This window comes from Lampris incognitus, chromosome 3 (genome assembly GCF_029633865.1).
Source record: "Lampris incognitus isolate fLamInc1 chromosome 3, fLamInc1.hap2, whole genome shotgun sequence".
Lineage (NCBI taxonomy): Eukaryota > Metazoa > Chordata > Actinopteri > Lampriformes > Lampridae > Lampris > Lampris incognitus.
In genome coordinates this window covers 25,645,590-25,662,821 of record NC_079213.1, presented here as the reverse complement: position 1 = coordinate 25,662,821, position 17,232 = coordinate 25,645,590, and the positions used below count along the sequence as shown (strand labels likewise).

The 17,232-nt window shown below is 45.0% G+C and overlaps 1 protein-coding gene across 9 annotated transcripts in view; it reads left to right on the top strand.

Annotated features, from left to right (window-relative positions):
• anks1b (ankyrin repeat and sterile alpha motif domain containing 1B) overlaps positions 1–17,232 on the top strand; it is a 351,867-nt gene that overhangs the window by 194,500 nt on the left and 140,135 nt on the right. For all 9 annotated transcript variants that reach the window (XM_056275653.1, XM_056275649.1, XM_056275648.1 and 6 more), the window contains one exon: positions 6,065–6,201. In XM_056275653.1, the coding sequence (XP_056131628.1) occupies positions 6,065–6,201 (137 nt within the window). The remainder of the gene's footprint in view (positions 1–6,064; positions 6,202–17,232) is intronic.

Here is a 17,232-nt window from a genome sequence, read left to right as displayed (position 1 = left end):
TCAACCAGCTAGTCCTGCTTTGATGAAGAGTTTGAACTGGCAAAGAAAGACACCAGTATCATGGCAAATATGAAAGATAAAAGCACTTTACCTAAAAGTGAAGATGAAATTTGCTAAATCTGCTACATGAGTGCATCTGCTGCATATATCTAGTCAAGTCAAGTCAATTTTATTTGTGCAGCCCAATATCACAAGTTACAAATTTGCTTCAGTGAGCTTTACAGCAATACAATATCCTGTCCTCATACCCTCATATCAGATAAGGAATAACTCCCTTAAAAAAGCCTTTAAAAGGGAGAAAAAATGGGAAGCGACCTCAGGGAGAGCAACAGAGGAGGGATCTCTCTCCAAGAACGGACAGACGTGCAACGGATGTCGTGTACAGAGCAAAACACAATTTACAGAATACCACATTGAAAGAGGATAAAAGAACTATAATGGAATTGGAGCAGGATAGATAAGCGGTTCGGATAATGGATGGATGGATGAAGACTATGATGAGGAGGATGCCAAGCATTGTCCAGATGCCACCGGAACAGCCCAGGACCTGAGCCACGTAACCACCGTCACCATGTAGATCTGGGAGGAGGACGGACTACACATGCACAGAGGGGAGACTCAAATCACACCATTCACATACATGGGAGAAGACATCATTCAGAGAGAGAGAGAAAAGACATGAGAGAAGAGAACCGTTTGCAATAGTCAATAATCTATACACTATAATCTAATCGGCAGAACAGTGGTTGGTAAATTCATTGAGACAGAAACCGACCTGCCATGCAGTACAGGCCGTGAAGTACTCAATTTAAAGGCAGCAAATTGTAGGTTAAGGCAAAAAGATGAGTTTTAAGTTTGGATTTAAAGAACTCAACAGACTCTGATTATCTGATGGCAGCGGGCAGGTTATTTCACAAGAATGGGGCCTGATAAGAAGAGGCCCTGCCACCTACTGACTTCCTTTTAACTTTGGGTACACACAGGAGCCCTGTATTTTGAGAGTGGAGAGCTCGAGATGGAGTGTACGGTTTAAGGAGATGAGACAGGTACGATGGGGCAAGCCCATTTAGGATTTTCTAAGTCAGCAGAAGCACCTTGAAGTCTGATCTAACATGGATAGCAAGCCAGTGATGGGAGGCAGAGATTGGTGTAATATGGTCAAATTGTCTAGTTTTAGTATTCTAGCTGCAGCATTTTGCACCATCTGAAGACTTTTAGTATGAGCATGTGGCAGACCTGAAAACAACATTACAGTAATCAAGTCTGGATGAAACAAATGCATGTATTAGAGTCTCTGTGTCAGCCATGAATAGAAAAGATCGAATTTTAGCTGTTACATGTGAAAAATGGCAGTCTTGGCGATTTCTTTAATGTGCTTATCAAACGTAACACCAAGATTTTTGGCTGCCACACTTTGTGAAATCAGAGTTGTCGAGCGTTGTTTGATCAAATTGGTGTCTGTGTCTAGCAGGGCCAACGATTAGCATCTCAGTTTTATCCAAATTTAAAAGCAGGAAATTAAGTGACATTCAGTTTTTTCACACCAGGTAAGCAGGCCTCTAAATTAGTCATTTGAGTATGATCATCAGCTGATATATTTGGGGTCGGCAACCTTTTGGATCTCTTGTGCCACTTAACAAATGAAAAAATTTTTAAAAAAAAAATCACAGATCAGAGTGCCAGTTCATTTTCATAATGAGCATTTATCTATCTATTTACTGCTGCTTCTTTGTTTGCCCAGTTGGATTCCACGTGCCTAAAGATTTGTGCTCTACACACACATACACACACACACTTGTGCAAATGTATGAAAATTACTAGGGCACAAAAGAAAATTAATCCAGTCTTACCAATTTAGTGCGACCCTTGTTTGTCAAAATATCTGGTAACCACCGCCAGACGTAGAGCATCGTTTACATCCACGCTCTCATCAAGAGCTACACTGAATACCGACGCATCTGTCAATGCAAGAGTTTGCTGGTGCCTTATGTTTTCAGCCATGTCTGTAATGTGCCTCTGTACAGTTCCTGCAGAAACGGGCATTTCTTTGATCCTGTTGATGATCATGTCTTTGTTTGGTAATCCATCAAATATGACCTCTGAACTGCCGAGGAACGCCTCCTTGGGCCGTGAATGGTGAGCAGCTAATTGACCGTTTTTTAGTAAGTTTAGATACAATGTCAAAGAGAAATCTGGGCCTATGTTTATTAATATTGATTAAGTGAGAGAAATAAGCTGCTTTTGCAGCAGATAAAGCATGCTTGTATTTCAATAAACTCTCATGCCAACATAGGTAAAAAACTTCCAATTTTGATTTTCGCCCTTCTTTATCTCCTGCAGGCCCACTTAAGAAAGCATGTGTCTGTCATTAAACCAGGTTGTAGGGATCTTAAGTCACCTAGCTTTCATAGTGAGAGGTGCACATGAATTGAGGAGACTAGAGAGGGCCACATTTAAGTCACTACTGAGATTTTCAACAGTCTGTCTCTACAGTGAAAGGAGCCAAGACTTCAGGCATTTGCTGGCCAAATGTAGCTACATTGAACAAACCAAGGTGTTGAGTAGCAATTCCATCCGTGCGGACATTAAAAGGACAGGCCAATGATGCTTCAAGTTTAATGAGAAAATGATCTGACACAGCAGATGTGGTTGGCAAGACATTCAGATCAGAAACAGCTATCCCTTTAGATAAAACCAAATCAAGGGTGTTAACCACAGCAATGAGTTGACTCATGAACGAACTGAGCGAACCCAAAAGTATCAACTAGTGCCAGAAAGGTTTTACTTAAGAGGATCACCAGCCTTATTCAAGATTCAATAAAGGACTGGTTGTTAAAATCCCTAGTATTTGCACTGCAACAGTTTCGGTGGGAAATAAACTGGAGATGGCTGCCAAGGTGACATTGCCACCACCAGGACACATCGTCAGTTGTGTACCTCAGCATCACAGGGTGTTTCGGCCTTTTATCACAAGACACCCTCCGCTGAGGTGGGCCCACCACAGGTTGATTGGTCCTATGGTTAGCTGTTCACCCTGGCAGCCCAGACGGCATCTCTCCTTTTGATCCAGATCCAGTGGCAAGTCCTCTCAGCAGTGTCAGCTAGCTGTTTGATCGCTCTCCTGTGGGTCTGCCCCCTGACTCCTAGTTCCCTCAGGAGTTTTGCTGTGGAGCTGGCAACAAAGCCCCTACAACCCACCTCCACAGGGCGCACCTTCACCTTCCAGCCTCTGTCCTCTGTCCTCTGCTTCGGCTGCTAAGTTGGCATACCGCAGCTTCTTACGCTCGTACGCTTCATCGACTGCATCCTCCCAGGGGACTGTCGGCTCGATGATGTAAGCGAGTTGGCAAGAATTGGACCAGAGGACGAGGTCTGGTCGCAAGGTGGTTGTTGCGATCTCTGTCAGATGAATATTGAAACCATCAAGAACTAGAATATGATTAGAATGAGTAACTAGACTTGAGATAAATTCTCCAAATTCTTCAAGAAATAGTGAGCAAGGGCCAGGAGGCCCATAAGAGTATCACAATGTGGACTGAGGGGCCAGGAGGCCGATAAGAGTATCACAATGTGGACTGAGCACAGTCTGTTCGTGACTGAGGGAGATGGATTTAGAGTAAGAGCCTCAAAAGATTTTCAAGTTTAGAAGTTAACTTGAAAATAGACTTGCATATTAAGGCGACACCCCCACTTTGTTTATGTGCCTGAGCTACATGGGCATAAGTGTAGTCAGGTGGGGAAGCTTCAGCTAGGGGAAGGAAAACATTTGGTTTCAGCCATGTTTCACATAACCCCATCATACCAAAACTATGTTCTAGAACCAGATCATTTATTAGTAAGGCTTCAGTAGACAGTGATCTGATATTCATGAAACGAAATTTAAGCGTCTTGTTGAAGTGATCAGTAGTAGCTAGAACTTTAGAGCTACCATTAAATGAAATATTAATTGGAATTAGAAACCTCGTGTTATTAGTTCCCAATTTTGAAAACCTACGCTTTGGATGATGTGAGGTCACGCTTTTGATAACATTAGATGTTTGGTTCTGTAGATAATTAGGTGTTTCATTGCACATTTTACCACCACCAGTGGTAGGAATGGTTATTAGATTATTGTGATTCACACATTTAGAAGAGGAGAGCTCTAGAGCAACACAGCAGGGAAGGGAGACAGTCTCAATGTTACAGACCAAGCTGTCAGTCTGACAATCTATGAGAAATTCCCTTCTAAACATATTAACTACACTAGTTGACACCACATCCGCACTAGGTTTAAACCTAGCAGGCTCTCTAATCACCTGTGCCCTGTTAAATGGTAAGTCCCTAGTGTCAAACGTAAACAGCTATCTATATTGCTAGACAAAAGAGCAGTGCCATCCTCGTAGGGTGAATGCCATCCAAATTCAGCAGGTAAGGGCGGCCCCAGATAGAAGGCCAGTTATCAACAAAGTCGAATCCCTGCTCATTACAATAAGCAGCCAGCCAGCAGTTCATTGAGGTGAGCCCACTGTACATCTCATCATTACCCCTCATGGGTAAGGGACCAGAGACAATCGATGCTGACACATCTTTCTGGCCGGCTCAAACATCCTGACTAGGGTAAGTTTTGTGATCTCTGATTGCTTCATCCTTGCATTATTGGTGCTGACATGAATAACATTGTTGCTGAAAGTAGTGATGCTGTGTGCCTGGGTTGCCTGATTCTCCCTCCGTGATGCCAGCACCCTAAAATTGTCCTCTATGTCAGAGACTCTGGCCCCAGGTAAACAGTGAACCAAGGCTGGCGAAGCTAATCTGATATTGCTGGTAATGGAGTATCCTCTCATTAGCGTGCATTGCTTTACTCTATCGACAGGAGTGGGAAAGGCAAGCTGGCTGGTAGAACTACCAACAGGGCTGGTGAGTGGCGAAAACCGGTTTGCAGTCAGGAGAGGTGACTGTAGACCACGCCACATGACTGGTGGCTTGCTCCTGCGAGCCTTCCCACACCGGTAAACAGAGACAAACTCCACCGCATCTGCCAATGAGGCTGAGCTAGTGCTAACAATAGCAGGTCTGCTGTCAGGCCCGGGGCTAAGGCTATCTGGAGTGCCTGTCACATCTAACATAAACCTAGCCGAAAGAAGCTGCTCTAACTCACTGAAACATCTCTCTAGTAGAGACAGCCTATCTGTAACTGTGGAACAGTCCAACAGCGGTTGGGCTAGGCCCCTTAGTTCCAGTGAAGGGAAATCTTAATGCTTCAGCATACCACTACATTTTGGACAATTCTATGTTTCCAACTTTGTGGGAACAGTTTGGGGAGGGCCCTTTTCTGTTCCAGCATGACTGTGCCCCAGTGCACAAAGCAAGGTCCATTAAGACATGGTTGGGTGAGTTTGGTGTGGAAGAACTTGACTGGCTTGCACAGAGCCCTGACCTCAACCCCATCGAACACCTTTGGGATGAACTAGAACAGAGATTGCGAGCCAGGTCTTCTCGTCCAACATGTTAAATGTGCCTGACCTCACAAATGCACTTCTGGATGAATAGGCAAAAATTCCCACAGACACACTCCAAAATCTTGCGGAAAGCCTTCCCAGAAGAGTAGAAGCTGTTATAGCTGCAAAGAGGGGACCAACTCCATATTAATGCCTATGAATTTAGAATGGGATGTCATTAATGCTCCTGTAGGTGTAATGGCCAGGTGTCCTGATACTTTTATCCATATTGTGTGTTTGTGTAGAGGCCATTTACTATTTTGACTTCTGATTCTCAAGTGTATCTCTTCAGCCTGACGGCCAGAGCTTTGAGCCTTTATTTGGCAGTTTCCAGGGCCTCACGTATGGACAGCTTGCTGTACTTCTTCAACCAGGGCCTGTCATCACTGTTTCATCACTCCCCTCTGTACCTCTGTTATCTGGCTAATATCTCTCCATGCTGCGTTATCGAATATGAAAATAGCACATTTGAACAAACAAATGAATAGATTGTAAACAATTAATTCCTCTCTCTCTCTCTCTCTCTCTCTCTCTCTCTCTCTCTCTCTCTCTCTCTCGCTCTCTCTCTCTCTCTCTCTCTCTCCCAGGCCACTCGTCCAATGTGACAGTGAGTGAGGGGGAGCTTGGTAACCATGGGAACAGTTCTACAGGACCCACTCCAGACTGCTCGCCCCCCTCCCCTGACACAGCCCTGAAGAACATTGAGAGAGTTATACGCCCACAGGTAGGCAGAGTCTGCGTGCACACACACACACACACACACACACACACAAACACACACACAGGTGAATACATAATGCAGACGCCTGATGCATTATTGAGTATCACAAAGTATTCACCAACAAGTTGCCAAAACACTTGCAGCCACAGAAGCCAACGTTGGTAAACATCGCCAGATGAGGTAGTCTGGGTACGTCGCGTGGTGTGACTGCTTCCGAACCAGACGGTTACAGGGGAGATGTGGATGGACTCACCGATGAGTGTGTAGAAGTGGCTGGGGGGACATTTCTTCTTCGTTTGTGGCTGGGGGGGGAGCATTTCTTCAGCTTCCGCTGGAAGTATGGCATTTCACTCGAGATTCTTGTGGCTGTTTCAGCCCCTATTCACATCATAACTTGCCTCTGTTGCAGATAAGTACATTCAGCATTGGATGAAATCAGCAAATTTTGAGAGCTTAAACAGAGAGGGTCCTGGTGGTGAAGACATTGGCTTTCAAGATGCCTCAGAATAAAGTGAAAGTCCCATGTTGACCATATTTTTTTCAGAGCCCTGGCTGTGAAATCGTTGCCAAACTGCCATGGGGGTCCATAAAGGGGTCCATAAATACTCAAGTCTTTCAAAGGTCTCTATGACCGTGGAGGTCAGGGTTGTATTGTCATTTAGGCCTGTGTACTGTGGACGTTTGGAGACTGCTGGAGTACTTGGTGCAGCAGAGGAAACGCAGGAAGTGCCAGCTGATCAGCTCAGTGCTACAGGGTAGATGAAGGGATGGTGTCTGGGCCAGGTTCTTTCTAGTGTCCCTCTTTATCATTCACTGAATCTCTCTCTCTCTCTCTCTCTCTCTCTCTCTCTCTCTCTCTCTCTCTCTCTCTCTCTTTCTCTCTCTCTCTCTCACACACACACACACAACTTACACAGACATTATAGTGGATTATTATGTTGTTGAGCAAAGAGCAAAGCCTTGTTTATACGCCATCAGTATGTCTCCAGTGACCTTCTCTCTGTGCACCATGTTTCCACATCGCAAAGATGCCAAATCTGTCATGGCAAAAAAGATGCATTTGTGTAATCAATAAACATAAAAAAAACCCCATCTTTCTTACACCAGCAAACCGAAGAAATTGAATTGAATGCTGCTGTGGCTTCAATAACTGAAACTCAACATTCGTTTATTGAAGTGCAACAACCATTCAGGGTAATTACTCGGCTGAGATTCTCATTCTCTCTCATCTCCATTGGGGTAATAGTATCAAACATACTGGCGTAGCGCGAATGATTAACACTTTGCTAATTAAAGGCAGTTGTTTTCTCAGTTTGCGCAGGGCGTTACAACTTTTAAGGCTGCCGCTGTCTGTATCCATGTGCAGTTAAAGAAAAAAAAAGAAGCCAGGATCGCTGGCTCGAATCCCCGTGTTACCTCCGGCTTGGTCAGGCGTCCCTACAGACACAATTGGCCGTGTCTACGGGTGGGAAGCCAGATGTCGGTATGTGTCCTGGTCGCTGCACTAGTGCCTCCTCTGGTCGGTCGGGGCGCCTGTTCAGGGGGGAGGGGGAAATTGGGGGAATAGCATGATCCTCCCACGCATTACGTCCCCCTGGTGAAAGTCCTCACTGTCTGGTGAAAAGAAGCAGCTGGCGACTCCACATGTATCAGAGGAGGCATGTGGTAGTCTGTAGCCCTCCTCTTTTTATCGTCCCCTCTCTTGCACCACCTCTTGGTATCCTCCCCCTCATCTCCTAGCTTTGGCTCTTCCCCTTGTGACATGGCCTTATCACTCCCCTTGTTTCTGCTCCTCATCTCCTATCTTCACCTCGTCTCCTTTCCTTGTTAACTCTCCTTCTCCCTCCTTTCCTCGTCGCACATGCTTCCTTCAGCCTCATCCCTCCTCTCCTTTTTTCCTTTGTTCTTTGCCCATTCTCCTCCCCTCGTCTCTTCCCGTTACCTTTCTACCTTTTGCACATCAACTAATGTTGGTAGAGAGACCATGTAGACGGCCCGGCAGGCATCCTCTCTGCCTGAGGGTACATAATCAAGGAGCAAGAGAGTTCAATTTTATGGCACCTAATTAATTCTACAGAATTCATTTCCTTTAATTTTAGTGCCCCTGCTGGCTGTTTCATCAGCGCATACTGCATGCAGCCTCCAACTGATGTGCACACACATAATTATGCGCGATGCAGAATCGGATGGTCACAGTGCACAGGGCTTTAATTGCACGGATGTAGAATATATAAATATATGTTGAAGTGCCAACACCCACACATAGACGGAGAGCGAGGCTGAGGAAGGGGAAGGCTAATATTTGACCAACTGTCATACTTGTTTTAACAACCTGTTCAATAGCTCCCTTTCCTTTGCTGCTCTCATCAATGTCGGCTCGGCAAAGCTTGCATAATGCATGAAGTTAATCCTTGGCACTTTTCGTAATGAATGTTTGTTCTTTACACCGCTCAGGGTTGTATGCAGTTTTTCGTTTTGGCATTTTGACTGCCTTTTACAGTCAGCGTTTACACATTAATGTGAGCTTTTACACATTAAACCAATGAAATACAAGATCATTGATTTAACAGGTACATCAGCCAATATAACCTGCAAGATAATAATATTTACGTTGAAAATAACTGCAGTCGTAAATATGTACTTTCAGAGTGCGAGCACACAACATTAGCCAATAAAAAGGCAGACTTCTTTTACAGTAGCCAATAAGATGCAGTGTAACAAAGTGCACTCCCAGAGTGAATTTATGAGTACGCCCAATTTTTATTCAATACCATCAAAAGGAGGACAAATAGGCATCTGTCCAGATGTTGAGCTGAACGCTGGAGAGAGAGAGAGAGAGCTGAAAAACCGGACAGTTAGCGAAAGCTTAGCCTTCTTCAGCCTACATTACCCACCGCCCCTGCACCCAGAGCCTTCCGTTGCAGCAGGTTCACCCATTTCTAATTTATCTAATTCAAGGAAAATGAATGCAGATTCTTGCAAAGTTTCAAGTAGTTCTCCTCTTTTTATACCAAAGTCAAACTGTTAGATAATAATTATTATTGGATTTGGCATACTTTGTCAGTGATTAGTGTGAGAGGGACAGAGTCTCATATGTACTGTAATTTAGATTATGGAGCGGACCTGTTCTCAGTGTGTCTCTGATATGAGAATTGGTTTTGTTTGCCAAAGTAATTTTATGAAACAACCAGGAAGTTGACCTTATACATTACTCACTATGACACTTGACACAAAAAAGGCAGTTTCCAGAAAATACAATAAAAAGTCAGTTTACAGTTCACTATGACACAATAAAAAGAGTTTCCAGAAAACAGACACAATTAAAAAGACAGTTTCCAGAAAACATTGACACAATAAAGACAGTTTCCAGAAGAAGTGTTTCCAGAAAACACTGACACAATAAAAAAAAATTCAGTTTCCAGAAAGAGTTTCCAGAAAACATTGACACAATAAAGACAGTTTCCAGAAGAAGTGTTTCCAGAAAACACTGACACAATAAAAAAAAATTCAGTTTCCGGAAAGAGTTTCCAGAAAACACTGACACAATAAAAAGGCAGTTTCCAGAAAACACTGACACAATAAAAAAGACAGTTTCCAGAAGAGTTTCCAGAAAACACTGACACAATAAAAAGTCAGTTTCCAGAAAACACAATGACACAATAAAAAGATGGTTTCCAGAAAACTACAGACAATAATCCAGTTGAACTGCTTGTTGCACAGAGTGGATGGGTGCAGGAGTGACAAAGTAAAAGGCTGATCAATGGTGCTTAAGGTTTTCAACAAGGTGGCCATTGATAGCTGGTAAAAAGCATGACATCCAACTAGTCAGTTCATGTATTGTGAAAATCTGAAGTAATGAAAAAAGATACTTTGAGGAAAACTGAGAAATATTACAATAATTATTTAAGCGAACTCCTCATTCGTGCCCTTTGGAAGTAAACTTTGAATTTCTTGCTGTACATAGTATGTACAGCAAGAAATTTAAATCAGCCAATGAAAAGACAGTTTACAGAAAACTACAGGCAAGCCAATAAGAATTCTTTCACGGAGGTGGGACACTCCCCATCAGACATTACCTTTGTTAGCCAATAGCAGGCGGTGATATTACTATACAAGTTAAAGAAATGAGGTACTCTGGATTTATAAACTTCAAAGTTTACTTCCAAAGGGCACGAATGAGGAGTTCGCTTAAATAATTATTGTCATAGCAATTTTTCTAGAAATTTGCAAAAATTTCTAGAAAACCTTTTTCACTTTGTCATTATGAGGTATTGTGTGTAGATTGATGAGAAAAAAAAGGAATTTAATCCATTTTGGAATAAGGCTGTAACATAACAAAATGTGTGGAAAGTGAAGGGGTGTGAATACTGTGAGCACTGTACACTTCTTACCACGTCCATGTTTCTATCCCTATCGAAGGCATTTGCTGAAACGCATTGGTTTTATGCACTAAAGGCTCTTATTTTAATGTTCCACCCAAGTGTGCAAGAAATCGGCTTTTCTTCCCTGTGACACTTGGACATAACACGCCATTTCGGAACAACATGGAACCAATATGCTTAATATAAGTAATAAACAATGTGCAAGGCTAGTGTTGTGTTCATACAGGAATGCTGAATTTCCACAAGTTATTTGACAGTTAATGTTCCTATTTGCCTTTATAAACCACTTTTGTCATCTTCATTTGAAATGAAGTTTCTGTTCATTAAATCCTCAACCTAGCCATCGGCTGAGATACAGCACCCACAGTTAAAGTGATCAGGAATCTGATGACTGTAGGGGGAATTTAAGTCAGTGTTAAAGGAGAGAGATAATCGCACTCTTGGTCAATGTGATTTCTACCAAATTTTCACTGAAATCGTTCTAGAAATTTGTACATGTCCATGCATCACATTTTTGTCCTTGACGTTGTTCAGCATATTAACTGGGTATTGTATTCATTTGTTTGTAGTGTGTGACAGTGTTATTTGTTTGTTTTGTTTGTGTTTATTGTTGTAAAAATGCTTATGCTGCTCTCTTGGCCAGGCCACTCTTGAAAAAGAGATTTTAATCTCAGTGAGACTTTTACCTGGTTAACTAAAGGATACCGTATTTCCCGGACTATAAATCGCTGTTTTATTTTTTTTACTCGTACGAATACAATGCGCTTGAACTAAGGCCACTAGATGGCGCTGTTTAATCTTGTGACTCAATTGAAAATACTGTACCACCCTATAAACGTGACTTATACACCAACGCGACTTACGTTTGTTTTCCTCGCAACAATACGTTTTTTTCCTGAGTGCGACTTATACTCCACTGCGACTTATAGTCCAGGAAATACGATGTGTGCATGTGTATGTGCCTTTGAGCAAAACACTGAACCCACAACCACTCTAGTGGAGTTTCCCAGTGACCAACAGCACTTCGTTAGGACATTCTCCTTGTCTCCTTCCTCCGTCTCCTATACCTCCTCTCTCCCTCCCCCTTCAACCGCTCCCCTAGGCTGTTGCTGGAAATAAAATAAAAGGAAGAGTGTTCTCGCTTGACCTCTCTGGTCAAATTGGGGTTTAAACAAAATCATGTGCTGCCTGCATTGAGGCAGCTTTTGACCACAAGCCAGTGCCTGACAAAGAAAGCATGTGATCATTTTGTAAAGACATGAAAGGATCACAGCGTCCATCTCAACCCAGATCCACCAGCTTAGATGTTCAGTTCTCCACATTGCTTTAGCCTCTAACTTTCATCTGGACATGTTAGATCCCCACAAGCTCTTGATCAGAGTTATGGGAAGATGGGTGTTAAAAAAAAAAGGGGGAAAAAAAGAGGAGGGCAGAAAGGAAGGAATGCGATAACAGATAAAAGGAAACCCAGAGTGGGAGGGAAGGAGAGAGGGAGATCGTCTGCATATACATGCCAACTGAATCACGGGGTTATCAGTTTTGTAAAAACATGATGTAAAGTCCTGCAGCCACTGGGTGTATTTATCATGTTTGTGTGTGTGTGTGTGTGTGTGTGTGCCTTATCAGTACTGAATTCAAAGCACCCTTAGATGCCTGCGAGAGATTCCCAGCAAAAGGGAACACATGACTGCGCTCGTGATGCATTGGCGATGGGCAAAGTTGGTATCTCAGACAACCACTTGTTCAGATACGACACGCTCATGCACTTACACACGTGCACGTACACGCGCACACACACACACACACACATCTGAGTGCGTCCTCATTTGCAATCAGTTACGACCGCACTCATTCGGTCACTGACTCAGTCACTCAGTCCATTGATTCATCCATCCATCATTCAATTAGCCACTTGATCACTCACATGCTTGTTATCAGGGCTGTTGACATTGTGCCACGTGTGCACACTCACGCTGTGCGGCTCCATTCATACCGTATCTACGTTTTAGCACTGTATTTGTTCACAGTCCTATGCATGAGTTTTGTTAATGTGCGTGTGTGTGTGTCTGTTTGTGCAGACTGGTGACAGTGGTTGTGTCTGTGTGGGACACATACACTCACATATATGCTGTACACACACGAGACACATGCACACAAATATTTATGCCCGCATATGTATGCAGATAGCAGAGCTGAGGAGGACCGATAACGGTTCCCAACTGCACGAAGAGATGCATGTCTTGTATGCCCACACACAACAGTGTGTACAGTAGTTGTGTACTGCAGATAGCAAGACCCTATCACACAGGTTTGAATGCGCATATATCCATCGCATGCATGCATGCGCGTGCACACACACACAAACAAGGATACGTGTTTCACATGGATATGTTCTTGCATGTACAGTATGTGTGGATTTGAAAGAATGCACACAATGATCTGCTGGTCGGCCTGATAGTGTATATCTCAACACACACTCAGCGTGGAGTGGTGATAAGGCAGGCTTATGCCGTTGCTGTTTCGAGATATGGAGACGATAAGCATGTTTCCTACTCAGAGGTTGAGAAGATGCAGAGGCACAGCAAGAAGATTATCCAGAATTACACTCACACACACACCATCAGCGGTCAATCGGGGTCGAGTATGACCGTCCCCCCTCTGGGTCTTCAGGTGGGTGTAGAGGCCGATCCTGGAGCTGCTTAATGGGAGGACGCCTGCATGTGACAGCTTTTTAGGTGGAGTAGCTGATGTGCCTTCAGCCACCACACGGTCCTTGGCAGGGGGTGGCCAGAGTCCACTGGCATGGAGAACCAAGACGATTGGCGACCACTTTCTGTTGCAGCCTTCATCCGCCTTCACTGCCGTTGTGATCTGGAGACATCTTCCACCAGTTCTGCCGTTGAGGTCTTTCTTGGATTACGCTTCACCTGGAACCTCCCCCTTGACCTATCCGCCTTGGGCGACCCTACCAGGAGCCAAGCTCCGGATGGCATAGTTCTTGGGATCATTGGAACACACAAGCTTCTCCACCATGGCAAGGTGGCAATCCAGGAGAAGACACAAACACACACACACACACATTGATGGAACGTTATACAACTGTAACAAAGAACACTTCAAGCGTGTGTGTCTCTATGAGGTTGTGTGTCATAGTGTGGGATACTGGCAGATTAGAGATTTGGGATTCAGTGATTGATGACCTGAGAGTTGGCAGTTTAAAGCTGAAATCTGGGATTTTTCTCCATTAACAAAGTTATTTTATCCATCTGGAGCATGAAGTCGGGTTAAATAGCTGCCATCTTTACCATGGTTAGAGACACTCCACATGCCACTGTTACATTTAATGACCTGGTGGGATGAACACCGGCGCAGTGGCAAAAATGTCCCTACTCAAACAGGAAAAAGGATTGACATGTGATGACGATGTGCCAACGCTTCTGTTAGGCAGCTAAACTACCAATTTCACAATTAATATTACAGTAAAACAATGTTCCCATATAGTTTGGTGTAGTTTGCAAAGCATTAGCTTACCAGTCTTTTTTTTTTTTGCCATGTCACCCCCCCCCCCTTTCTCCCCAATTGTACCTGGCCAATATCCCCACTATTCCGAGCCATCCTGGTCGCTGCTCCGCCCCCTCTGCCGATCCGGGGGAGGGCTGCAGACGACCACATGCCTCTTCCGATACATATGGAGTCGCCATCCGCTTTTTTTCACCTGACGGTGAGGAGTTTCGCCAGGGGGATGTAGCGCATGGGACGATCACGCTATTCCCCCCAGTTCTCCCTCCCCCCTGAACTGGTGCCCCGACCGGCCAGAGGAGGCGCTAGTGCAGCGACTGAGACACATACCCACATCCGGCTCCCCACCCGCAGACACGGCCAAGTGTGTCTGTAGGGACGCCCGACCAAGCCAGAGGCAACACGGGGATTCGAACCGGCGATGGTAGGCAATGGAATAGACCACTGTGCCACCTGGACGCTGCCATGTCATTTCTACAAGGATGGGAACTGTTTACTGATGAGCTGATGTTGGCAGTTGCCAGAAGGAGGGACAGATTCGGGAAATCACGGATTTCAGCTTCACACTGCCTGGAAAAATGTGTGGATGAGACTAATACAGGGTCAACTCCCTCATCTCCCCATGTAACTCTTGTAAAAGTGCCCTTGATCAGGCCCGGGAACCCCAGTTGCTGCAGCGGAGCTTCTCACCAGCGTGGTGTGCATCATGTGTGCATGATGCATGTGTGCGTGATGAAAAAGAGCACGTTCGCTCGGTCAACCTAAAAACGATGAAAGCAGGCGTGGTTACGAGTCCGGTCAATGTGTATTCAGTTTGTCATGCAGAACAAATGACTAGGGCAGAATACACAGGCAGGCTCGAGGCACGGGTCACTTTGGTATGTGAGGCTCATCAATCTGGTCGCCACCGATTTTGTTCTAAACGCACACAGACACATGAGCCTCCCTGCATGATAAAGACGTTGTGTTCAGCTTCTGCATTTGTTCCATGTGTGGCGTGTTTGAGTACACTTGCATGCACATGTATGAATTTTAATTTCACCGTTATGCCGCTGCTGTGATTTCTATACATGATTCTATGCATGACCCCCCCCCTTTTTCCCTAATTGTACTTGGCCAATTACCCCACTCTTCCGAGCCGTCCCAGTTGCTGCTCCACCCCCCTGTGCTGGTCTGGGGAGACTACCACATGCCTCTTCCAATACTTGTGAAGTCGCCAGCCGCTTCTTTTCATCTGACAGTGAGGAGTATCGCCAGGTGGACATAGCGCATGGGAGGATTGCGCTATTCCCCCCCAGTTCCCCCTCCCCACCCCCCCGAACAGGTGCCCCGACCGACCAGAGGAGGTGCTAGTGCAGCGACCAGGACACATACCCACATCCGGCTTCCCACCCGCAGACACGGCCGATTGTGTCTGTAGGGATGCCCGACCAAGCCGGAGGTAACACGGGGACTCGAACCGGCGATGCCCGTGTTGGTAGGCAATGGTATAGACTGCCACGCTACTCGTACGCCCCTCGCATGTGGCATGTTTGAGTACACTCGCACACACATGTATGAATTTTGATTTCACCGCCATGCCTCTGCGGTTCTATGATTTCTCCATGTGGCTTGTAGGCTGTGGCTAGAACAAACACACACACATGAGCGCACAACCAGTACACAGCGATTCCAGTGGTTGCTTCTTGCTGCAGAGAAAGCGGTTACTGTAGGCAGAGTGAGCGGCGTGTGGCGAAGGAAAGGATGCTCATTCACCTTTCCATTACCTGACACAGGTCATTTCCCATGTTCCCTAGCTGGGGACTTAATGCACTGCACTTAACAACCATAAAGTCTCTGGACGATCAGGACACCGTGTGTGTGTGTGTGTGTGTGTGTGTGTGTGTGTGTGTGTGTGTGTGTGTGTGTGTGTGTGTGTGTGTGTGTGTGTGTGTGTGTGTGTGTGTGTTTAACCGAGTACATGCATGTGTGTTTGTTGAGAAACTGAAGACCAAGGGGGGAGCAAGAGAGAGAGACTGGAATTATTTTTGTGCACGTAGGGCTTCCAGTGTGTGTGTGTGTGTGTGTGTGTGTGTGTGTGTGTGTGTGTGTGTGTGTGTGTGTGTGTGTGGTTATTAAAAGATTGGATTTCACAGCCAGCAGGATGCCAGTGGCCCCAGGGACAAAGTGTGGGTCTACACCGCCGATTGAACAGCTAATGCTAATAGCGCTCCAGCGGGACCATCCCCTTGTGAGTTTGATGTAGGTGGGTTAGACTCCCAGATTCCCTCGCTAGTTTTCCAGACAGGGAGTTCAAAGTCCGATCATCTGCCTCTTTTGTGTTTGTCCCTAAAACTTCCCATCAGATCTCTGTTGTATGTCCTCCTTGCTGTTTTTCTTTGCTCGTAGACATTTTTTTTTGTCATCTGTTGATCACTTGTCAAAATTCTGTCATTCCGCTTCATTTCCATCTCCGCTTTCAACACTTCTCCTGATTTGATGTCCTTTTGCTCAGTTCCTTTTAGTTATTACTTGTCTTTCCTTGTCATTACCCGGGGCCTGTGTGAGTGTGTGTGTGTGTGTGTGTGTGTGTGAGAGAGAGAGAGAGAGAGAGAGAGAGAGAGAGAGAGAGAGAGAGAGAGAGAGAGAGAGAGAGAGAGAGAGAGAGAGAGAGAGAGAGAGAGAGAGAGAAGAGCGGGTGTTTGGGTAGCAGGAACACTATATATGGTAATGTTGTTTGTTATTGTCCCGTCAGACTGCATGGGTTCCTGTTTACATCCGTGACAGGCCCAACCGAGAGTAACCTTCAACAAACACAGCCAGAGGAGAAGAAGAAAGAGGTTTTTTTTTTTAAAGAAGGGAAATACACAAATTAGCCAAAACATTAAAACCACTGACATGTAAGTGAATAACACTGATTATCTCGGGGTGGGATATATTCGGCAGCAAGTGAACAGTCGGTTCTTGGAAGCAGGAAAAATGGGCAAGCGTAAGGATCTCTGAGCTACTTTGACAAGGGCCGAATTGTGATGGCCAGACGACTGGGTCAGAGCATCTCCAAAATGGCAGGTCTTGTGGGTTGTTCCCTGTATGCAGTGGTCAGTACTTGCCAAAAGTGGTCTGAGGAAGGACAACCGTTGAGCCGGCGACAGGG